The sequence below is a fragment of the Rhinatrema bivittatum genome, chromosome 9 (genome assembly GCF_901001135.1).
Source record: "Rhinatrema bivittatum chromosome 9, aRhiBiv1.1, whole genome shotgun sequence".
In the NCBI taxonomy this organism is placed as follows: Eukaryota; Metazoa; Chordata; class Amphibia; order Gymnophiona; family Rhinatrematidae; genus Rhinatrema; species Rhinatrema bivittatum.
In genome coordinates, this window is record NC_042623.1 from 175,785,774 (window position 1) to 175,810,640 (window position 24,867).

At 47.1% G+C, this 24,867-nt stretch overlaps 1 protein-coding gene across 1 annotated transcript in view; it reads right to left on the reverse strand.

Moving 5' to 3' along the window:
- GMPS (guanine monophosphate synthase) overlaps positions 1-24,867 on the reverse strand; it is a 130,569-nt gene that overhangs the window by 91,029 nt on the left and 14,673 nt on the right. Inside the window, exons 6-10 of the mRNA XM_029615875.1 lie at positions 22,796-22,989; positions 15,863-16,028; positions 15,303-15,454; positions 4,902-5,075; positions 1,385-1,490 (exon numbers count right to left, since the gene is read on the reverse strand). Coding sequence (XP_029471735.1) covers positions 1,385-1,490; positions 4,902-5,075; positions 15,303-15,454; positions 15,863-16,028; positions 22,796-22,989 — 792 coding nt within the window. The remainder of the gene's footprint in view (positions 1-1,384; positions 1,491-4,901; positions 5,076-15,302; positions 15,455-15,862; positions 16,029-22,795; positions 22,990-24,867) is intronic.

Below are 24,867 nucleotides of genomic sequence, written 5' to 3' on the forward strand. Positions count from 1 at the left end.
AAAATCTCAGCAATTAATTATAAATAAATATAAAACTAAAATTACATAAATTAGCTAAAACAAAAAAAAATCAAAACACTACACACAATATACAATAAATACACTACGTTTATTTCAAAGTTCTCTTCCCTGGGAGACCATGCCATCTTGTTTTCTCATTAGCATGCGGTCTTGCACAGTCTACAGCATTTTTTTTTTTTTTATTTTCTCACTCTTATTTCCCCTCTCATATACAGGCCAAACACGGCTGTGACTTCCACCACAGCAGCTGAGAGGGCAATATGCAGCCTAATACTGCTCTGTCCCACTCCTGAATGCTGGGGTCTGTTTCTTCCTCACGCAGGGCATGAGTTACTTCTTCACAGAACCCAGATCACTGGCTTAACAGCACAGATTGCTAACTTCTGGGTTGCAAAGCTGGCTCACATCTGCTGCTACTACTACTGCTTATCATTTCTATAGTGCTCCCAGACATACACAGCACTAATTAATGTAACTATGCAGCACACCTCGGTCAAATAAAGAGTTCTGTTTATTCCAGCAATAAACCACTGTGTTGTGCTGAATATCTTCACATCTTAAGAAAACTGACCACCACAGGTGATGCCAAACACTCCATGAACTGGTTACACAACAATGAAAAATTGCACGTTAATGAAATTGCCCCATTAACATTTCATATCGCATAACATTTCTGTGAATGTTGTGAATTATAGATGAGTTTTACTAACAATTTTGTACTGCCTATTCCCAGTACAAGGCCCTTTCTTATCAGAGTGATGATCCTAAGGACTCAGGAACATGGAGTCACTTAGATTGGCGCTACAGTCCTAAACACTGCAGAAACCGCAGGAGACACTGATCTGGATAGGATGTTAATAAGTAAAAACCAACCCATATTAAAACTTACAAATATTTTAGCTATACACAGTACTGAAGTGGTTTATAGGATATAAAAATTCACAGCAGCCTCACTCAAAGGCCAATGTCTGAAATTACTGCTTGCTTTATGTAAAACAATTTTCGTTTTGAATTATATATATATATAAACAATACAGAGCTTGCTTTAATATTTTATTTTCTACCGCGCTTCTGATAGGACATTTCTGCATAATGGAAGTTTTGCCGAAGGAATCTAAAAAAAAACAAAAAAAAAAACCCAAAACAAGATGAAGGTATAAATACAGTGATATCAATTACATCCTTCGGTTTTTCTGCTTTGTCACTTGCTGAGCTGTACAAGCAAAGGGAAAAAAAAAAAGTACACATTTCTTTGTAGGGCGGCTTGGAACACATCCCAGCATGGCAGCTTAAATTATTTTGTATTAAGAACTTTACTGTGCCTGTTACAAACACAAATTGACCCCCTCATGCTGGACGGTACCTGGGAACGGATGCCTCGCAACCAGCTCTTCAGGGAGGCCGAGTTCTCGTCCTAGTTCTCTCACTTCATCTTTGTGGAAATCTTTTAGAGGCTCGATCACTTTACCCTGCATACAGTAATCAGTATCACTCATCAACAAGCAGTTAACTAATTACGGGTACAATCAAAAGGCAAATCAGGTCATTTGTAACCAATAAAATGAGATCCATGTTCAAAAGCATTTAACCGGCTCAATGAATATTTGGGCACTTATGTGGCTAAATGCTAGAATTCAGCCGGTGTTCCAGGGGGAGGAATTCAGCCGGTGTTCCAGGGGGAGGAACTGGGAGGAGTTAGCCGGCTAACTTTGATGTTCAGTGTAGGCCGAATAACTTAGCCAGCTAGGCCTGGTATGGCCAAAGAGCTGTCCTAAACTTAGGAAGCTACAGTTTCCTGGCTATATTCAGTAGTGCGGTTTCACTATTGAATATACCTCCAAAGTTAGCTGGATACGTTTATCTGGCTCACTCTGCTAGCCGGACTGCGTCTGAATTATGGACCTCAATGATGTTATTTTCATCACCGCCAACACAACACTGTATACAGCTATGAGGAAAGAAAAGGCTAGCATTCAAAACATTTCAAGAGATTGCAGAAAGAGGAAGACAGGTGACAATATCTGAAAAAGCAGAAGCTGGGAAAGTAATCAGGAGAGCAAAAATGGCAAATGGAAGAAAAAATAGCAAATATGGTAAAACGGTGGGGTGGGGAGGGATGGAGAGACTTTTTTTTTAAATGTTAGTAACAAGAGGAAGTGCAAAAGTGGCATTGTGAGACTCAGATGTGAAGGGGAGGAATATGTAAAGGCTGACGAGGAAAAAGTGGAATTGCTTAACAAATATTTCTTTTCTATGTTCACTGAGGGAGGGCCAGGAGTAGGACCACAAAAAATGGACACACAGAATTGGATGCGAGGTAAGCTTTGTTCTGGTAAGGATTATAATAACTATATTCTTTTGTACTATGACAGAGGATATACAATGTTTTAATCGTGTAAAAGCCAATAAAAATGTATAAATTAAAAAAAAAAAAAAAAAAAGAATTGGACGCGAGGTAAACCTCAAACAATTTTCAGAAGACTATTTGTGAGGAGCTAGTGAAACTAAAAGTAGATAAAATAGCGGGGCCAGAAGACATACTTCAGAGCATCCAGAGAACATAGCCTGCCAGCATCCTCGGGACCCCCAGAAAAGCAGCGGCCTAGCAAGCAAAAAAAACGCTGCTCTGGCACTAGTAAATAGCCCGCCACGTAGTCTGCTCACAAAGCCACGTGCCAGCACAGGCCTGACCTCGCACGCGCGGGGAAGCAAATGCGCCTGAGAATCTTGCCTGTAAGAACCCTGGATCCCCCAGCATCCATGGCACTTCAGCTTCTCCCTCCTTCCATCTCAGACAGCTCCCACTGACTAAAACCAACCCCTGCCATCGAGCTGTCCTGACTGAAGCTCCTGTTTCTTCTCTCTCTCTTTTTTTTTTTTTTTTTTTTTTAAAGAACTTAATTAACTAAACAAGAAACAGATATACTTCCCTGCCAGAAGGAAGATGGCTGAAGTAGTAGACCTTGGAGGAAAGAGGTAGCCAGTCCTCTGGCTATCAGTCCCTCTGGAAGAAGCAGACTAAAGCCAGACAGGGATAGCCAATCCCCCGCTTGTTGAGGTGGCGATGACTCCTCCCATGGGGAGGGGTCCCGTGGGAAACCACAACGATTGGCTAGACTCTTAGTAAGCAGACACTGAGGAAAGAAAGCTTTATTATACTGCTGTAGATAAGGTTGAATCTTGCCCAAGGAATAGGCAGTACTGTAGTCCAGTGGTATCGCAGTAAGCTCAGACAGTCTCTGTAGTAGACGGTCTCACCCAGATGTAGCAAAGGTCAGGTAGTGTTCCGCAGCACGGGATAGGCTGTGAACCTGAAGGGTGGAATAGGAAGAGCTGGAGTGTAGAGATACTCACAACGTTGCAGTGCTGATAAACTTCCTTTGGTAGAAGCATGGAGAGAAGGACCCGTGGTCCGAGGTGCAGGATACCCTGGGTAGAATAGGCCCTCGAGGAGCGAGTACCTAGGAGCGCCGAGGGTTCCAGAAAGAAAGCAGCAGGACCCCCGAGGAGCGGGTGTCCTTAAGGTTAGGCAGTAGAACCCTGAAGGGCAGGTGGAAGCGAGAGGCCCCCGAGGAGCGGGTACCCAGAGCTTCTGAAGGAGCGAGATACCCCGGAGGGTAGTGAGGAATCCAAGCAAGCAGCTTAGAAGCGGTCAGAGTAGCAAAACCAAAGTCCTTGCTAACTCGTTGTAGTGGAGCGGAGCTGTGATTTAAATACCCGGAGGTACTGACATCATGTGGTGGGGACGCCCCTGAAGTTCCCGCCATGATGTATTCAAAAGCGTAGGCAGCGGGCGTGCACATGCCCTAGGAGGCCTCAGGAAGAAGCATGGTGAACGGGGACGCCCATGCCGTCTCTGAGACGCAGGGGGTTTCGGCAACCAGCAGCAGAGGCAGCCATCCTTCCAAGGGAGGAGGAGAATGATAGAAGAGAGGTGAGGCAGAGCGGTCGCAGCCATCTGTGACCGATGGATGCAACACCGCTTACCCGGCTCCACCTGAGGGATGGTCCACAAAGATACCTAACACCTCAGGGAGTACTGAAGCAAATGATGTGTTCTTCTCCTATTACTTTTTCTTTTCTTTAAAACAAAGAGACTGCAGGATTGCACCTCTCCCATCTGCTGGAGACAGAGAATTACTGGGGGTCTGCAGGTGGCGCTCTCGGATATGCAGCAGTGCCTCAATGTTTTGTTTTCTGCTTCCATCTGCTGGTAGGGATGCAAAACCCACTTGTCTGATCTGATCTGGATATGAACAGGAACTGGGTTTAAGTCCCAGGCACAGCTTCTCCTCCTCAGGATGGCTGGGGATACTGTGCAGGCAGAATCCATAGCTCCTAGGGAGAGAAAGTCTCAGCCGTCACTCAGTGATGATACCTACTGGCTAGACTTAAGGTGCACGTCAGACGGATTCTGGAGAGAGACAATGTCTTGGGACCCCTGGCCAAGGCCTGTTGCTGTGATGGCTGGGTTGAGTTGGGGAGGGGGTGGAAAACACAGAAATAAGGGGGGAAAAAAAAAATCCTCAAATCATTGTAAATGAAGGCTTGTGGTGACATAATACAACGGAGACCTATTCTGATGCAGCTAGAAGCCCAAAGGAGCAGAAGGAATCATCTTAGGTAAAACAAAAGAAAATCTTGGGGCATATACATCACAGCCTCCTTACTGTTGCTTTTAAAAATGTGCTTTAGATCTTGTGCCAATCACTTTCTCTACAAGATCCTGCGTCTGCCTCGCCCCCAAATAAAATCTTGGGGCATATACATCACAGCCTCCTTACCTTTGCTTTTAAAAATGTGCTTTAGCTCTTATGCCAATCACTTTCTCTACAAGATCCTGCATCTGCCTCGCCCCCAAATAAAGGATGACAGCTTACCTCTTCTCTCAGTTTTCTGATGAGTTCTGTGTCATTATGATGGGTTTTAATGACTTCAGCTTTGACACTTGTGATGAGAGAAGCACTTTCAATTAAATCCGGTCTTAGAGTTCCTTGTGCAAGAAACACATCTTCAGGTTTCAGGTTCATCTCTCCAATTACTTCATTTGCAATCTAGGACCCAAGGAAAAATAATAAAAACCCATGTTTAAAGATTCTTTAAAACACTAAGTAATAAAGAGAACCATTATTTCACCTTTCCCTTTGGATAAGTCTTTAAAATATGACTTAAAGTGGCAATACAATGATCTGCATACAAACAGTGCCAGTTCACACAATTCCTGCAAGTTAATAAAGATCACTGTCAAATGACAAACAATGACTAGACGAACACATTAAAAAAAAAATAACATTTTGGTACAGCATTTAGCTTTTTGAGGGCATAAACAAATATGTGGATAAAGGTGAGCCAGTTGATATAGTGTATTTGGATTTCCAGAAAGCATTTGGCAAAGACCCTCATGAGCGACTTCTTAGTAAATTATATTTTTGGGGAAATTCTGCGGTTCTGCAGAGCCCAGAATTTGTGCAGAATTCCCCTCCTACACAAAATTGGAGAAATTACTTACCTGATAATTTTGTTTTCCTTAGTGTAGACTCAGGACCATTGGGTTATGTGCTCCCCTGCTAGCAAATGGAGATGGAGTCAGGTTTCAAAGCTGACATCACCTTAGATACACCCCTGAAGTGACCTCAGCCCTTCAGTATTCTCTTCAAAAGCCACTGTGGACATACTATTGAAAAACTTGAATACAATGTAATAACTTTTTAAAGAACTTGATTAAAACTGGTGACCATAACTGTACTCAACCAAACATAAGCATGGAATCCCAGCAATATTATAGATGCCCAGATTTAGGGATAGGGTGATCAAGATTCATGTGCGATTCCTTGGCACTATTCATGGGCAGCCATAGGCGGAATGCTGAGTCCATCTGTCTACACTAAGGAAAACGAAATTATCAGGTAATTTCTCCATTTCCTAGCGTGTAGCCAGATGGACAAAGGACCAATGGGATGTACAAAAGCTATTGCCGAACGTGGCGGGAGGCTGCCCATGGTCTGGTTAGCACCACCCTCGCAAAGGCTGCATCTTCTCAGGCTTGGACATCCAGGCAATAGAACCTGGAGAAGGTGTGCAAGGAAGACCACGTCGTGCTTGGCAGATGTCGACGGGAGACAGTACCTTAGCTTCCGCCCAGGATACTGCCTGGGCCCTAGTGGAATGCGCTTTAACCTGAAGGGGTAAAGGCTTTCCTGCCTCTACCTAAGGTCCTGTGATCACTTCCTTGACCCAGCAAGCTATGGTAGCTCGCGAAGCTCCTTCGCCTTGTTTCCTTCCACTGTGAAGAAGGAACAAGCGGTCCGTCTTGTGCGTCGGTTCTATTCTAGATACCGTACTAACAGCCTACTGATGTTTAAGTGGTGTAGGAGGCAGTAGCCTTCCGAGTCCTTGCGTCTCTCTAGGGACTGTAAGGAAATGGACTGGTTCAGGTGAAACTCCAAGACTACCTTTGGCAAGAAGGAAGGGACGGTACAAAGCTGCATTGTTCCTGGAGTCACCAAAGGAACGGCTCCCGACATGACAGCGCCTGTAGTTCAGAGATGTGACGAGTTGAGCATATTGCCACCAAGAATACAGTCTTCAGTGTTAACAGGCGAGGAGACAGAGTGCGCAGTGGCCAAAAGGAAGGCCCTGCTAGATTGAGGTTCCATAGGGGGACTGGCCACTTTAAGGGTAGTCAGAGGTGTTTAACTCCTTTTACGAAACGGTTCAAGTCCGGATGTGTCGACAGGTGGGCTCTGTTCACCTTGCCTCTGAAACAGGAGAGAGCCACCATCTGGACCTTCAAGGAGTTGAGGGACAACCCTTTGTTCAGGCTGTACGGTAAGAATTCCAGAATCATGGAGATCTTCATCGTTTGCGGGGGCACCCCGCGTTCCTCGCACCAGGCCTCAAATATTCTCCAGATCCGCCCGTACGCCAGGGACCCTTGAGAACTTCTGCACGCAGAGCAAGGTGACGATTACAGCCACCAAATATCCACGCTTCAACAGGCGAGCCCTCTCAATAGTCAGACCGTAAGACAGAACTGAGTTGGGTCCCCATGAAGAATCGGACTTTGTTGGAGAAGGTCCCTGTGCGGGGGGAGGCAAAGGGGGGCTCTCCAAGAAAAACCTCCACATGTCTGCATATCACGGGCATCTGGGCCAATCCAGGGCCACCAGAAGGACTAATCCTCTGTGGAGTTCAATCTTGCGAATGACCTTGCCCAGCAGAGGCCACGGAGGGAAAACATACAGTAAGTCCTCCTCTGGCCAGGTCTGTACAAAGGCGTCGATCCTTTGTAGCACTGAGCTCTTCTGTGACTAAAGAATCGGAGGACCTTCGCTTGTGAAATGTGGCCAGTAATAGATGGGAGGCCCCAGCGATCTAGATTCTCCCTGCTGAGAAAGTCTGCTCTGATGATATTTTTTCCCACGATGTGGGAGGCCAAGATTCCTTGTAGATTTAACTCTGTCCATTCCATAAGGGGGTCTATCTCCAGAGACACTTCATGGCTTTTGGTTCCTCCCAGGCGGTTGATGCAAGCTACCGTTGTTGCGTTGTCTGACATCACGTGGACTGCTTGCCCCTGGAGCCTGTGGCTGAATTGCAAATACACTAATCTGACAGCTCGGGCTTCCAGGTGGTTAATATTCCAGCATGCCTCTTCTTTGGTCCATCGCTCCTGGGTTTCAATTCCTGATAATGGGCTCCCCTCCCTCAGAGGCTCGCGTCCATCGTGAGGACTAGCCAGTTCGGTGGGGGCAGGCTTACATCCTTCCTTAGATGTACTTCCTGTAGACACCACTGGAGCCGAGAACATACTTCCATCGGTAGGTGGAGGCGAATCGAGTAGTCTTGAAACAGTGGGTTCCAATTTGACAGCAGGGAGCGTTGGAGTGGCCACATGTGTGCCCTCGCACACGGTACTACCTTCAGGGTTGATGCCATAAGGCAGAGGATCTGGAAATAGCTCCACACCCTGGGGCGCATTGTGTTTGTCAACAGACGCAGTTGGCTCATCAGTTTCCTTATCCTCGAGGGAGGGAGGGAGATCTTGTCCTGCTTGGTGTCGAACCGGACTCCCAGGTACTCTAAGGACTGGGAGGGCTTGAGACTGCTCTTGTCCATGTTCACGATCCAACCGAGTTCCTGAAGCAGGGACCTGACTCAGCTGGTCACCTGGAGGCTCTCTTCCAACAACTTTGCCCAGATCAGCCAGTCTTCTAAGTAAGAGTGCACCAGGATCCCTTCTTTCCTCAGTGCCGCTGCTACGACCACCATAATTTTGGAGAATGTTCTGGGGGTGGTTGCCAGGCCAAAGGGCAACGTCCGGAACTGATAATGGTGGCCCAATACTGCAAAGCATAGGAAATGCTGGTGGTTTTGATGGATTGGGATATGAAGGCAGGCCTCCGAAAACTTCAGGGATGTTTATTTATTTATAAAAAAGTTTTTATATACCGCTAATAAAATTAGTAACAATCCATCTAGGCGGTTCACAATGATACACACATAATGAATTAAACTAAAAATAATATGACAAAAGTAGATACAAGATAAAATATAAAATAATACAATATTAAAGGACAACTATTTGAACATAAAACATTTCATTAATAAATTAATAGATGGGGTGATTAAACGTTAAGCGATATTGTAAGCGTCAGAACAAAGATGACTTTTTAAAGATTTTTTAGATTCTTTAGTGTTTGATATAAGTCTGATCTTTTCTGGCAGGGAATTCCAAAGAGTTGGGCCGGCGATTGAAAAAGCTCATTTGCGGGTTATGACAAGTCTTGCAATTTTTATTGTCTGAACCTCAAGAATGCATTTGTCTATAGATCGAAGTTGGCGAGTAGGTTTATAGATCCTTAGCATAGTGCAGAACCATATTGATGATGGATTGTAGAGTAGATTGTGAATTATGGTGAGAATTTTGTATTTGATTCGATATGATATTGGTAACCAGTGGAGATGTTGAAAGAGTTGGAGAAATGTGGGTGTACGGCCATTATGACAGAACGAAGAGTTTCCATGTGGAAGTGAATTACCTGCAGATGCCTACTGATGCTCTTGAGATCCAGGATGGGCCAAAATAAACCCTTCTTCTTGGGTATGATGGAATAACACCCCATATTTTCCTGGGGAGTAGGTACCAGGGTAACAGCCCTCAAACTGAGGAGCCTTATCTAGGTAGACTCCACTGCCTGCTTCTTGTGCTGGGAGTGGCAAGGAGACATCATGAATATGTCCTGAGGAGTGCTGAGAAACTCCAGTGCATATCCTTCTCGACTGATATCCAGTACCCATTTGTTCAGCATGATCTCAACCCACCGCTGGTAGAAGAGGGATAGTCGACCCCCATTCTCCTCGTTCTATGGATGGGTCGGCAAAACTTCATTGGGGAGTTCAGGTTGACCTGCCCCTCTCTTGGGCTGTCGACTCCAAAAGTAATGAGGACCGAGACCTCTGAAATGTCGAGTTTCTGTAGGGCCGAAAGTGTTGGGAGCCCCTGGATCGACCCCTCATAGGTGAGGGGCACTGTAACTGCTTTCTCTTATCTTTACCCCATTTACTGGCCAACTTTTCCAATTTGCTTCCAAAAAGTAGTGATTCTTTAAAGGGCATCTTTGTAAGATTTGCCTTGGAGGTTGTGTCTGCTGGCCAATTTCGTAGCCATAGCTGTCTTCTGGCCGCTATCACTGAGGCCACTCCTCTGGCCAAGGTATGGACTAGGTCAGAGTCTGCGTGAGCTAAAAAGGCAACAGCGGGCCCCATAGCTTCTCAGGAATTAACCCGAGTCATCCACCTCCTGAAAGAAGAGTAGGCACGAGCGAGCCACCAGGGCACAACAAGAAACAATTTGTAAGGTCATTGCTACTGCATCAAAGGCCTGTTTAAGGATGGACTCCATCTGTCTATCATGCGCAACCTTTAAGGCTGCTCCTCCCTCCACTGAGATAGTTGTTCTCTTAGAGATGGCACAGACCAGCGCATCCACTTTAGGGAAATGCAAATGCTCTCTCACTGCCGGATCCAGTGGGTATAGAGCTTCTAATGCTCGTTCCCTTTAAAAACTTGCTTCTGGGGCATCTCATTCCAGGCCAATCAACTCCTGGATGGCTTCCAGTATTGGAAAGTAGTAAAGAGGCTTTCCATAGGGAAATCAGAATGGGATTCTTCTTTGGTTCCATCATAGAGTCCACCCCAGGAACTCCCAGCATCTTCAGAGTCTGGGAAACCAGGGCCGGCAATTCGTCTCTATGGAAAAACCATAACATGGTCAGATACAGTTCTAAACCAGGGGGAATTTCCCCATCGTCCAAGGAATCTGTATCCTCCTCTTTGTACATACTGTCTAGGTCCCTGCCAGGGATATCCTTGATGAGGCAAGGCATGCCTCTAGGTCTGCTAATAGGACTGGGAGAGGGAGGGCTTATCAGATGAGGTTCTGTCTGGACAGGGGCAAGTGAGGTAGCAGACTGCGCCTGAACGAAGGCTTGAAGGCCCAGGAAAAATTTCACCCAAGAGAAGACAGCTGGGGTCCATGCCTAGCCCAGGAAGTACGGAGGTAGGTGCCACTGAATTTTCCTCTCCCATGGATGACCCAGTCCCGGGGATACTCAGATCCGGGGTACTTCCAGTTAAGGCTATGTCTAATCCATCCTCTGAATAGGAGGAGCCGGGCTTAGCAACATCCGAAGAAGCCACTCTCCCTGGGCTTCCTCACAATGCTGAAATAAGTTGGAATTCAGGTCAGACTGTGAAGCCCTAATATGATAAGCAGCACAGAGAAAAAGGCGCTTATGTTTCTTGCCTGCCGGAGCCATTGGCAGCAGTAACTGTGTGTTCTTTCGGTTTGCGCTTAAAATTTTATGCGCACAGATTTTGGGTGCCTAGGGGGGACGCGGCAAGGCGCATGCACAGCCCATGCGCCTGGCTTTATATGTATTCTGCGCTTAGTAGGTTGTGTGTTTATGTGCGCAGAACCATTGTACTGTGCATACCAATGTTCTATGGAGGATAATACGGCACTCAAAGATGCGCGCAAGATGGCACCGCCGCGCCCTACCACGCAGTGTGCCGACTAAGCCTAAAGCAGAGCCTAGTCCACCGGGGGGCCACTCAACCCACTGGGAAGCCTACGTCCCATCACCTCAAGGGGATCCTGAACAATGTCTATACGGCACACCGAGCTAGGAGACTGGAGGAAGTCTTACTGAAACCCCTCCGAATCGGGAGGTAAATCTTCTCTCACTCTTTTTTTTTTTTTTACACTTACCTGGGCTCAGTGCTTACCGGCTGAATACAGAGACAGTCTCTGGCTGTGGGGGGGGGGGGAAGAGGGCTTTGGTCGTCACTGCCGCCCTCGGCTTCCTGCACCTGCTGCCTTTCAGCTGCTTATGCAACGAAGTCCACACCAAGAACCAGCTACCAGACCAAGGCTCACCTCTGAAGGAGTTCGGAAATCACCTCAGGAATTCTCAACCTGGGGAATGACCTTTAGGTATCAATGGTGGAGGTCAGGGCTCAATTTTTTCTCCAGTTTAAATGTAGAATTTCTCCTTCCAAAAAGTACGGCAATCCCCATAGGGAGAGGTACATCCACCATCTGCTGGAGACAGGGAAATACTGAAGAGCTGAGGTCACTGCAGAGGTGTATGTAGGGTGATGTCAGCTTTGAAATCTGACTCAGTCTCCATCTGCTGGCAGGGGAGCATAACCCATTGCTTCTGAATCCATCCAACTACATGCAAGGAAAAGTATAAATTTTAAATTTTTATGTGCAGAATTTTAAAATTGTGTGTGCAGAATTCCCCAGGAATAAATTAAATTAAAAAGTCATAGGTTAGAGGACAGAATCCTATTGTGGATTGGAAACTTGTTAAAAGATAGAAAATAGAGAATAGGGCTAAATGGTAAAATTCCCCAATGCCAAAAGGTGAATAGTGGAGTGCCCCAGGGATCTGATATGGGGCCCACTGCTTTTAATATATTTATAAATGACCTGGAAATGGGAACAACGAGTGAGGGGATCAAATTTACCAATGAGACAAAATTTTTCTAAGTTGTTAAATCATAAGATGATTGTGAGAAATTACAAGAGGACCTTTCAAAACTGGGAAACTGGGCATGCAAATGGCAAATTAAATTTAATGTGGACAAGTGCAAAGTGATGAACTTCGGGAAGAGTAACCCAAATTATAGCTACATAGGACAAGGTTCCACATTAGATTCTTTTCCTGAATGGTGACTCCTAAACATCATCATTGATAATATGTTGTAATCCTCTGCTCAGTATGAGGTAGCAGCCAAGAAAGCAAATAGAATGCTAGGGATTATTAGGAAAGGAATGGAGAATAAAACAGAAAATATCAATCCTCCGTTTAGCTCCATGGTGCGCCCTCATCTTGAGTATTGTGTGCAGTTCTGGTCATGAGATCTCAAAAAAGATACAGCAGAATTAGAAAAAGTACAGAGAATGGTGACCAAAATGATAAAAGGGATGGAACAATTCCCCTATGAAGAAAGGCTAAAGAGGTTAGGACTCTTCAGCTTGGAGTGGAACACGTAAACGTTAGTTCATTTGTACTCTTTCAAAGAGTACAAAGACTAGGGGACACACAATGAAGTTACTAGGTCATACATTTAAAACTAATAAGAGAAAATATTTTTTTTTACTCAACGAATAATTAAGATCCGGAATTCACTGCCAGAGGATATGGTGAAAGATAGCCGCATTTAAAAAACATTTGGACAAGTTCCTGGAGGAAAAGTCCATAAACCATTAATAAGGTGGACTTGGAGAAATCCACTTCTTATCCTTGGGATAAGCAGCTTGGAATTTATCTAATCTTTGGGATCCTGCCAGGTGCTTGTGACCTGGATTGGCCACTGTAGGAAACAGGATACTGGGCTTGATGGACCTTTAGTCTAACCCAATATGGCAAATCTTATATACTTATGTACTATTTAAAACTGAATATTCCACTGCACATTACAAAGAAAAGTAGAAAGAAAATGCATATAACAAAACACAACATATGACAAAGATACTAAAAATATACAGAACAGTTATCAAAAACAACAATGATTTAAACTGAATCTGCATTGTTACAGATAGCCAATGGAGTTTAATAAGTTTCCTCAAAGATCCCCCATAATTGAAGGTTATCTGTAAGGAAGTGGGCAACCGAATTTTGAACAGTCTGTAAGATTTGCAGCTAATATTTTGGCAAATCCAAAAAGAGTGCACTATACTAATAAACAGAGAAGCATAGTACAACACGTCAAAAATCAGCAGCTGGGAGAATGTACCTGAGATGCCTGAGGAGTCGCAGCTTGTAGAATATGGATTTTAAGAAGCCCCTGAGATAGGGCTTGCAACTGAGCATTGAATGAAGAATTATTCCAAGACCTCAATACATCTGTCAGAAATGGAAAACAATGGCCTCCAATCTGTAATCCTTGGACATCAGGGAGGAAGCCAGCTTGCGGCTAACCCATAAAATCTTGTTCATACCCAGGTTCAGGATAAGCCTGTTAGTGTGCATCTAAGCACACAGGTTGCTTAGTCTAAAAAGAATGGGCAACAGAGAAGAAGAAGAACTGAATGTCAACTGAACAGAATTTTTTTTTTTTTAAACTTACACAGAAAAGAGGAAAGAATCTGCCCAAGAGGATATAGGTAGATATTAAACAGTGCAGCAAATAGCATCAGTCCTCATGGTAAGCCAGAAGTGATAACATGAGGATGGGAATAACAAGTCTCTGTTCACACCTGCTGCGACCAATCAGTCTGAAAAGATCTAAATCACTAGTACACAATACCATCGGACCCTATAGATTGTCACAAATCAGCAGGCAAATAGTGCTGAAAGCTGAAGATGCATCCATTAACAGAATAACCATCCAAGTAAAGAGTCGATTAATGATATCGATAGCGTCCCATGGTTGGGTCTAAACGCATGCTGGTGGAGATCAAGAATATAGTGGTCATTGAGAAAAGCCAATAAATGGATCATCACGTATTACAGAGAAACTTACTCAGGGAAGGGAGATTTGAAATTGGGCGATAATACACAAGGTCAGTTGAACAAGTGCTGTTTGGTTTATTTATTTTTAATACCGGACATCCTATGGCTTTTTTCAATGAAGGTGGAATTGCACACTCCAATAATGAATGGACCCAAAAGCAAATCGGAAGCCGATCCAGTTGGCTGTGATACAGTAAAGACAATGAGAATCGGACGATCAGAAGAAGCCCTTTATTGCAATGCCCCAATGCAATAAAGGGCTTCTTCTGATCGTCCGATTCTCATTGTCTTCACTCCAATAATGATACATTAACTGTAAAAGATAAAGGATCTGCAAAAATGTGTTTTAAACATCAATTAACCTTAAACAGGCAAGAGTGCAGAGGGCATGTTTAAGACTTAAGAGAAAAGATAAAAGCCCTGGGATATCAGTGGATGTAACCATGTGAAACTCACTCTAGCAAGGTCTGTCAATGACTAAATCATACGACTGAAATGACGTAATCTTAGTTTTAAAAAAAATTTCAATGTATCAAAACTGGGCAAGAATCTGCCTATCATATCATATCCTTTGGTTATTGTAAATAATTTGTGAGGCTGATTCAGAGCATTCTAATTTTGTTGTATAGAAAAAACCTTTAGCAGCACGAAGGATAACATGATACCATTTTAACTCATCTTAATAAAGCACCCTCAAACCAAGCTGCATCAACGACACCTTTAGAGAGTCTAGGAGGTATGGCCACAAATCTGGATGGTCAGTATTCATGGCAAATTGTGTAACCAAATGATTAGCATTAATCAGTTCACTTGTTTAACTAATTTTCTACCAGACAGCTACTGGGCACACACAGCAAGTCTAGAGTGTTCTCTGCTTGGTGAGAGGGGAACGTCAACAACCTGGAAGAACTCCAGTGATAAAAGAACTACTAGGAGACCATCCAGGTAAAACCTGCGGTTGCTCATTCTCATGGATGTTAAGATCTCCTATAATAATAATGATGATCTCATTCAACTGTAATAACAAAGCTGCTAAAGACTTGATTGGTGCTGAAAGAGCAATAGCGCTCAACTCAAAAGGCCAGTATAAAAAAAAACCAAAAACCAAATGGGTTCAACTATCTACACGCATTACTAGGCCTCCACAGCTTGCTCCAAATGAAAATGTAAACCGGGAGGGATAAACTGCTTTTGAAAACAATCACAAATCCTTCCATAAACACAAGCATTATCAATACTAAAAAAAAAACGTACCTTCACAAAAGTGTCTCCAATAATTTTCCTTTTCTCCTCTGGATTTGTAGTCATGTTTAAAGTCTTGCTGATTCTTTTCCGTGGAGTTCTGTCTTCATCTGAGATCGGCAGAGTGGTTGTTCCATTGTAAAAAGAATGCGCTGCATTTACCACTGCACAAAAGATTTAACTTTAGTCATTATGAAATCAGATATGTGAACTTGGAAAAAACAAAACAAAACCACAAACAATCCAAAAAGAAGCATAACATTTTTCAGATTGTCTCCTACCCCTTGCCAGCCCACAGCGACTTATATTTATTTCATTTGTTCACCTAGAAAAAAAGATTAAATTAAATACCTTTTTTTTTTTCAACTGGGTACTAGAGGAACAGGCTGATAAAGTGACTTGCAGAAAGCCACGCTAAAAGTCAGCATTACAAAAAGGTTTAGTTACTTTGAAAAAAGCTGTATAAACAAATGCATCTGACTTAACTTAGGAAATCTGGATTCATTCTCCCCTCAGGGCACAATATTACTTTTGTCACCATCAGGCTAACATCAACCAAGATACTGCGGTACCTTTCACTTGAATGCCAAGTTTTCTGAGGGCCTCCTCTACAGACTGGCTCTCCCGCTTTCGCATGAAGCCGTTATCTATGTGCACCGCTATCACCTGCTCTTGATTCAGTGCTTTGTTCAGCAGAGCTGTGCACACTGTTGAGTCCACACCACCACTTAGCAGGACCTGCGGAGAGAGAGAATAGGTTGGAGTTTTACCAACAAAGCCAGCAGGGACAGACCCACCGCAAAGGGAACTCCTAGGCCCAAACCAAAAATGTGCTATGTTCCAAGGGTTCTCTGGTGTAAATGTGGCGATACATATTTAAAATCACCGAGGAACCAGGGAGTGTTGGCCACTAACTAAATAAAAAGGGTTTGGAATGAGTTACCAGCAGAGGTTAAGAAAGGAAAAAGATCCGATGAAATTTTAGAGGCAGTTAAAAACTTGATTGATGGCTATGGAGCAGCTATCTGCAGTATGATTGCTGTTTTTAAGTTTGTTGGTTCTTTTATTGTATATTTTATATAGATATATAAAAATCACACACAGAATGGGATACTTCTATAAACTTTAAAGGGAATAAATGTACATGAAGCAAACTGCTTTGAATAATAGGGCCTCACAGACTCTAAAGCCTATATTTATAGACACACACACACACTTTTTTTTACTTTATGGTCACCAATCAATGGTTCCTCATGTTTCTTGTGGTTGCTTGCCACTTGCTTATTTATAAATCACTGGCATATTGCTAAAAGAAAATTAGGTTCTTACCTTTCGCTAATTTTCGTTCCTGTAGTACCGAGGATCAGTCCAGACTCCTGGGGTTTTGCCCCCCCTCTAGCAGATGGAGACAGAAGTTTATAAACAAAAAACTCCGCCTACATATAGGCTGGTGCCACCTACAGTCTGGCAGTATTACTGAATGTCAAAGTAGCAGGATAACCCGCAACAATAACCCAAAGAACACTGAAGATTACCTCCAAACGAAGCCAAACTGACGCTTAACTCCACCCAACTGGGTACCGAACTCGAGGTAACCAAGAAACAAACATATTTCAGCAAAAAACAGCACACAGACCACACATCCTCTCCCGGCAAGCAATCGCAATACTGGGCGGGACTCTGGACTGATCCTCGGTACTACAGGAACGAAAATTAGCGAAAGGTAAGAACCTAATTTTCTTTTCCCTGTACGTACCAGGATCAGTCCAGACTCCTGGGATGTACCAGAGCTTCCCTTACTGAGGGTGGGAGCCGGAGAGGCCTGCTCTAAGCACCCCTTCTCCAAATCCCGACGGCCCTGGCGCCTTCACATCCAAACGATAGTGCCGGGCAAAAGTATGGACTGACTTCCAAGTGGCCGCCCTACAGATCTCCTCTGTAGGAATATGTTGGCATTCCGCCCAGGATGCCGCCTGGGCGCGAGTCGAGTGGGCTTTCAGACCCACCGGCAACGGCTTCCCCGCCAACAGATACGCTGAGCGAATGGTTTCCTTCAACCAACGAGCAATTGTAGTCTTGGAAGCCGCTTTACCTCGCCGGGGACCCCCATGGAGGACGAACAGATGATCGGAGACCCTGAACACATTAGTAGTCTCCAAATAGTGTAACAAGACGCGCCGAACATCCAGCTTCCGGAGGTCCCTAGCTAAGGGATCCGAAGACTGTCCCTGACCGAACGATGGCAACTCCACCGTCTGATTGACGTGAAAGGACGAAACCACTTTTGGTAGGAAAGACGGCACAGTACGCAAGGAGACTCCCGAATCCGAAATTCTCAGAAAAGGCTCTCGACACGACAGAGCCTGTAGCTCAGAAATCCGCCGCGCCGATGCCATAGCTACCAGAAATACCACCTTGAGCGTCAAGTCCTTAAGAGTGACGTGTCGCAGAGGCTCAAACGGTGCCTTACACAGCGCTTTAAGAACCACATTCAAATTCCAAGACGGACACGGAGGACGAAACGGAGGGCGTAACTGTTTTGCCCCTCGAAGGAAACGCACCACATCCGGATGCTGCGCCACCGAAACTCCGTGCACTCTCCCCCGAAAAGATCCTAGCGCTGCCACTTGCACCCGCAAAGTACTACAGGACAGGCCCTTAGCCAGCCCCTCCTGGAGGAACAGCAGAATATCCGGAATAGTCGTCCGGGTAGGCGCTGTGCCGCGATGCACACACCAAGTCTCAAACAGTCGCCACACGCGCACGTACGCCAGAGACGTAGACTTCTTTCGGGAATGCAACAGCGTGGACACCACGGAAGGCGCGTATCCTTTGGAGCTCAACCGCTGCCTCTCAAAAGCCATGCCGCTAGACAAAAGCGATGCACCAGGTCGAAACAAACGGGCCCTTGATGGAGGAGATCCGGCAGAAACGGAAAACGAAGTGGCCCCTCGACCGCTAGATTTACCAGATCCGCGAACCAGGGCCTTCTTGGCCATTCTGGAGCCACCACGATCACCTCCGCCGGATGCTGCTCTATGCGACGCATCACCCGTCCGATAAGCGGCCACGGAGGAAACACGTAAAGTAACACATCCCTCGGCCACGGAACTACCAGTGCATCCACTCCTTCCGCCAACGTCTCCCGGCGACGAGAGAAAAATCGAGGAGCCTTTGCCTTGCGGAATGTGGCCATCAGGTCCACCGCTGGTGTGCCCCACCGATCGCAAATGAGCCTGAAGGCGGCCTCCGCGAGCTCCCACTCCCCGGGATCCAACCAATGCCGACTGAGAAAATCCGCCTGGACATTTTCCACCCCGGCTATGTGGGAAGCCGCGATACTGCTCAGATGGGCCTCCGCCCATATCATCAACGACCGAGCTTCTGCCGCTACCGGCTGACTCCGGGTTCCCCCCTGACGATTGATATAAGCCACCGTGGTCGCATTGTCCGACAGAATCCTGACGGAACGCCCGCGGAGAAGCGGGAGGAACTTCACCAGAGCTAATCGCACCGCTCGAGTTTCCAACCGATTGATGGACCACGACGCCTCCCGAGCCGACCATGTTCCCTGAACCGCTCGACCGAGACAGACTGCTCCCCAACCGAGCAGACTGGCATCCGTGGTAACCACCGTCCACGACGGAGTTTCCAACGAAACCCCGCAACTCAAGTTTTCCTGGCAGAGCCACCATGGCAAGCTGTCTCTGGCTTCCTGGGTCAACGGCAGGCTGAGGAAAAATTCCTCCGAAACCGGGCTCCAACGGGAGAGCAACGCGGACTGCAAGGGACGCATATGCGCAAACGCCCATGGAACTAACTCTAGCGTGGAGTTCATAGAGCCCAAGACCTGCAGATAGTCCCAGACCACTGGGACCGGTTTGTTCAACAACCTGCAAATTTGTCTCTGTAGCTTGAGGATACGCTCTTGCGTTAGGGCCACCGTGCCTTGACACGTGTTGAACACCGCCCCCAAATACTCCAGGGATTGCGACGGCACCAGATGACTCTTGGCCAGGTTGACCACCCAGCCCAGTGAGCGTAACAGGTGCAGCACCCGCTGAATCGCCAGCTGACAAAGAGTCCTTGACTTGGCCCGAATCAGCCAATCGTCCAAGTATGGATGCACCAACAGCCCCTCCTGGCGGAGTCTCGCCGCCACCACCACCATAATCTTGGTGAACGTGCGCGGAGCCGTTGCGAGGCCAAATGGCAACGCTTGAAACTGGTAATGTTGTCCCAGTACCGCAAAACGGAGAAACCGTTGGTGCTCCCGTCGAATCCCAATGTGCAGGTACGCCTCTGTGAGGTCCAGAGAGGCCATAAACTCTCCTTTTCTGACCGACGCGATCACGGACCGCAAAGTTTCCATTCGAAAACGCGGAACCCTTAGACACTTGTTGACACTCTTCAAGTCGAGGATGGGACGAAACGTCCCCTCCTTCTTGGGTACCACGAAATAAATGAATACCGGCCCTGTCGGAGTTCGCCGGACGGAACCGGAACGACGGCCCCGAGGTCGCGCAACCGCGCCAGAGTCTCCCGCACCGCCCGGCGCCTTTCTGAAAACCCGCAAGGGGACACCAGAAAAGCCGGAGCCGGACGGCGCGAAAAATCTAACGCGTAGCCGTGTTTTATCACCTCTAGGACCCACTGATCCGACGTAATCTTGGTCCATTCCTCGTAAAACCGGCTTAACCTGCCGCCAACCGGAGGAACCGAGGAACGGACCGGCCTCACTTCATTGTGCTGGCTTAATGCCCTGTACCGCCTGACCGGCACCCGGACGGCCGAAGCGACGCCCACGAAAGGACTGCGAGTACGATTGTTGGCGGGCCGCACCGTGACGGAACGAAGAGTTCGATCCTCTCGCCGCACGAGTTCTACGGCCCCCACGAAAACGCGACCGAGCGGCTGGAGCACCCCGGAAGCGGTATCTATCCTCCGGTAAACGGTGCGCTTTATTCTCCCCCAAGGATTCTAGGATATCCTCCAACTCCTTACCAAAGAGCAACTTCCCCTTAAAGGGAAGAGAGTCTAACCTAGCCTTGGAGGTACCATCCGCCGCCCAATGGCGAAGCCACAATAGTCGTCGCGCCGCTACTGCAGAAACCATGGTCCGTGCCGAAGTGCGCAGAAGATCATAAAAAGCGTCCGCACTATACGCGATGACCGCCTCCAAACGACTCGCCTGTCTCGACTCCTCCGTCGATAGAGACTCATTCGCCAACAGCTGCTGTGCCCAGCGTAAACCGGCTCGCAACGAAAAATTACTACAAACCGCGGCCCGGATACCCAACGCCGAGACCTCAAAGATACGCTTCAGTTGAACCTCTAACTTCCTATCCTGTATATCTTTGAGAGCCGTACCACCCGTTACCGGGATGGTGGTCTTTTTGGTAACCGCCGCCACCGCCGAATCAAGTTTTGGCAGGCGCAAAAGTTCCAAAACGTCCTCCGGCAGTGGATATAATTTATCCATAGCCTTAGCTACCTTGAGTCCATAGCCTTAGCTACCTTGAGTCCCAAATCCGGAGTATCCCACTCCTTTAACATCAAATCCGATGCCGAGAAATGTAGTGGAAACGCCGACGAGGGACCCCTGAGGCCCAAGACAACCGGATCCGTCTGACCCAGACGAGATTCTACCTGGGGAAGTGGGATTCCCAGTTCCCCCAGGATTTCCGGGATGAGGGGCCCTAGCTCATCCCTATGGAACAACCGAACTACCTTCGGATCGTCCCCATCCGCAGCGTGCAGAGTCCCTGCATCCTTAGGCTCCAGCTCTTCATCCCCCTCAACCCCCCTCGGGGGCTGGGATGGGCAGTCAAGATCCTCCTCCGGATCCGCCAGCGCCTCTGACTCTGACGAGGAGAGCGAAGGCCCCTCCGCCCCCCTGGAACGAAGAGGCCTTGGCCTGGGCCGGGGCCTAGACAGCCCCCCTCCCCCCGTACTGGATTTTGGAGCCTTGACCGCTGGCGCTCCGCTCTCAGAAGCCGGGACCCCCGGACCTCTCTTCCGAGCCAGGCGGCGAGCTTTAAACGCCTTATGCATCAGTAACACGAACCGCGAGTTAAAGGAGGAGTCCGATGACCCCTCCTCCTCTTCCCCATCCTCGGGGGAATCATCCGCAGGAGACCTGGACCCTAACGGCCCTTCTTCGCCTCCAGACACCCTCTGGGGGGACAAACGCGGTGGGTCCCGCACCTGAACGCTGGTCTGCCGGCCCGCGCTAACCTGTGCTGCCCGCGCTGCAAAAATGGCCGCCGTTCCCGCCGAAAACGCTGGCAAAATGGCCGCCGTCCCTGACGAACTCGCCGCCGTCCGCTCCGGGAACGCTGCTACCTCGCGGTCCTGCCTACCCCGCCGAGACGCCGAAGTCACCGCCGACCCTCCTTCTCCGCCGCCCACGCACGCGGAACAGAGGCTGTCGCGCGACAGCCTCCCTGCCGCGGACCCGCAGGCCCTGCACGATGCCTGCCGAGGCATCTTCAAACTGCCGCGGCGAAACGGAGGCGAACGGAGGCAGAGAGAGAAGAAAAAACAAAAATCAAGATTCTCCCCTGATCGGCGGGTCCCAGCCACCGCGAGCAAGCAAGCACAAGCACACACAGCACACACACAGCAGACAAAATAAATGATAAACAAAATTTTTTTTTTTTTTTTTTTTTTTTTTAACTGCTTACCTCGTATCCGGAGCCTGCTGGGGGGAGTGAGCCGGGACCCCCGGTATCACCCCCAGCCCTGTGGAGCCGGTACGTGGGGCTCTCCCACTCCTCGGCTGCCTCTACCAGGGGGAACAGTCCCCTCAGGACCCTAACTTCCCCTGGGAGGCGGGGATTGGGACCAGCAGGCAAGCCTCTGCGGTCCCTTCCCACTAGAAAAACAAAACAACCTTTCCTACCTTTTTTTTTTTTTTTTTTTTTACAAAAAAACCACCTAACCAACGTAGGCCTAACACAGACTGTAGGTTTTGCACCCTCTCCACCTGCTAGGAGACAGAAGAATACTGCCAGACTGTAGGTGGCACCAGCCTATATGTAGGCGGAGTTTTTTGTTTATAAACTTCTGTCTCCATCTGCTAGAGGGGGGGCAAAACCCCAGGAGTCTGGACTGATCCTGGTACGTACAGGGAACTCCCTATTATGCTTTGCAGTTTTGAAGTTCCAGTTGATTGATCATTTTGTTGCTTCATCTCACGGCACACTAGAAAGCCACCTGAGGCCCACCATTTGGGAATTTGGCAGCCCTGGATACTTGTGATGTCGCATGATATTCGGTCTAAAACGAGACATTGATTTGTACCTCATCTCCTTGACAGCTAAATCCAACGACCCTATTTAACCAGGAAGTATTGCTGTACAAATGCAGAGGTCTTATCGTGGTTCAATTACAACTCGCATGCTGCAGGCCCTGGAGAATGATCACGTCCATGTGCCATGATTGGAATCCTTCCTTTCCACCTTGCTACAATCAGCAAAGCTAACAAAGAGAATAAATCTTACCAAAACCTTAGAGGAGCCCACTTTCTCTTTGATCTCTCGAATGCACTCCACTTCTCGATTTTCAACCGTGAACGTACCACTGCACCCCGCCACGTCATAGAGGAAATTCTTCAACATTACTTTCCCATTCTCCGTCAGGCCAACTTCGGGATGGAACTGTACTCCATAAAGCTTTTTCGCTTCGTTTGCTATACCTTCACAGAGATAACAAGAATAGTCATGATGCTCCGACAGCTACTACCTCGCCACAGACAAATGGCACATTCTTTCAGAAAACGTTTTCCCTAGTTTGAGGCAGCCAACTTCAAGCAGCATTTCAATATTCACAAGAAAAAAAAAAAAAAGAAAACCTCTAGTATCCCCATTCTGTCTCTATGGGAAAACAGGCTTAGTAAATCAGGCCCATAGTTTTTAAATTTATGTTCCATTAAGCAGTTATTTCAGCTCTAAATTGGGGCTGATGCAACTGCAGGTCGGACAAAAGATTAAATTACCAAAAATGACTTCCCAAAATGAGCTCAAAGCGAGTAACAAATGAAGTTCAATAGGCAATTCTCTGCCCCAAAAGGCTCATAACGGAGAAATTACTTACTTGATAATTTTGTTTTCCTTAGTGTAGACAGATGGACCAATGAGGTTATGCTCCCCTGCCAGCAGATGGAGACGGAGTCAGGTTTCAAAGCTGATGTCACCCTAGATACACCCCTGCAGTGACCTCAGCCCTTCACTATTCTCCTCAAAAGCCACTGTGGACATACTATCGAAAAAAACGATTAAAAATATGATTAAAAATGGATAACCATAACTGTACTCAACCAAACATAATCACTGAGCCCCACTAAGATTATAGATGCCTGATCTAGGGACTGGATAGCAGCTTACCTGTAAATTCTTGGACTCTATATCCATTCCACAGGTGAATCCTTGGAACCGTTCTTGGGCAGCCATGGGCGGGATGCTGAGTCTGTCTGTCTACACTAAGGAAAACGAAATTATCAGGTTAAGTAATTTCTCCATTTCCTAGCGTGTGGCCAAATGAACTCAGGACTAATGGGATGTATAAAAGCTACTCCCGATCAAGGCTGGAGGCCACCCACAGTCCGGTTAATACCGCCCTTGCGAAGTCAGTGTCCTCTCGGCCTGTACGCCCAGGCAATAGAACCTGGAGGAGGTGTGCAAGGAGGACGTCACTACTCAGCAGATGTTGACAGGAGACAGCAGTCTAGCTTCCGCCCATGACACCGCCTGAGCCCTAGTGGAATTAATGTTAACCAGAAAAGGTAATGGCTTTCCTGCCTCCACATAGGTCCTGTGACCACCTCCTTAATCCAGCGAGCTACGGTAGCCCACGAAGCTGGTTTTCCCCACTTCCTTCCACCATGAAAGACAAACAGCCTACTGACATTCAAATGATGGAGGAGGTGGTATTCTTCCGCGTCCTTGTGCTTATCTAGGGATGACAAAGAAATGGACTGATTCAAATGAAATTCCGAGACTACTTTGGGTAAGAAGGATTGAACGCGATGAAGCCTTAACACTCCTGGAGTAATCTGGAGGAACAGCTCCCGATAGGACAAGGCCTGTAGTTACAGAGATGCGATGTGCCGAGCATATAGCCACCAGGAACACCATTTTCAAGGTTAATAAATGCAAGGAAAGACTGCGCAGCAGCCAAAAGGAAAGCCCTGCCAAAAACTCCAAGACTAGATTAAGATTCCACAAGGGAATCGGCCATTGTAGGGGTGGCTGGAGGTGCTTCACCCCTTTCAGAAAACGGGCCTTGTCCAGATGAGCCGACAGGCGGGTTCCGTTCACCTCGCCCCTGAAACAGGAGGAAGCTGCTATCTGGACCTTCAAGGAGTTAAGTGTCAAACCTTTATTCAATCTGTCCTGCAAAAATTCCAGAATTAGTGGGATTTTGACCAACCGAGGGGAAACTCTGCGTTCCTCACACCAGGCCTCAAATACTCTCCAGCCCCGCACATACGCTAGGGACACAGATGACTTCCGCGCAAAGAGTAAGGTGGCAATTACTTCTGCCGAATATCCTCGCTTCATCAGGTGAGCCCTGT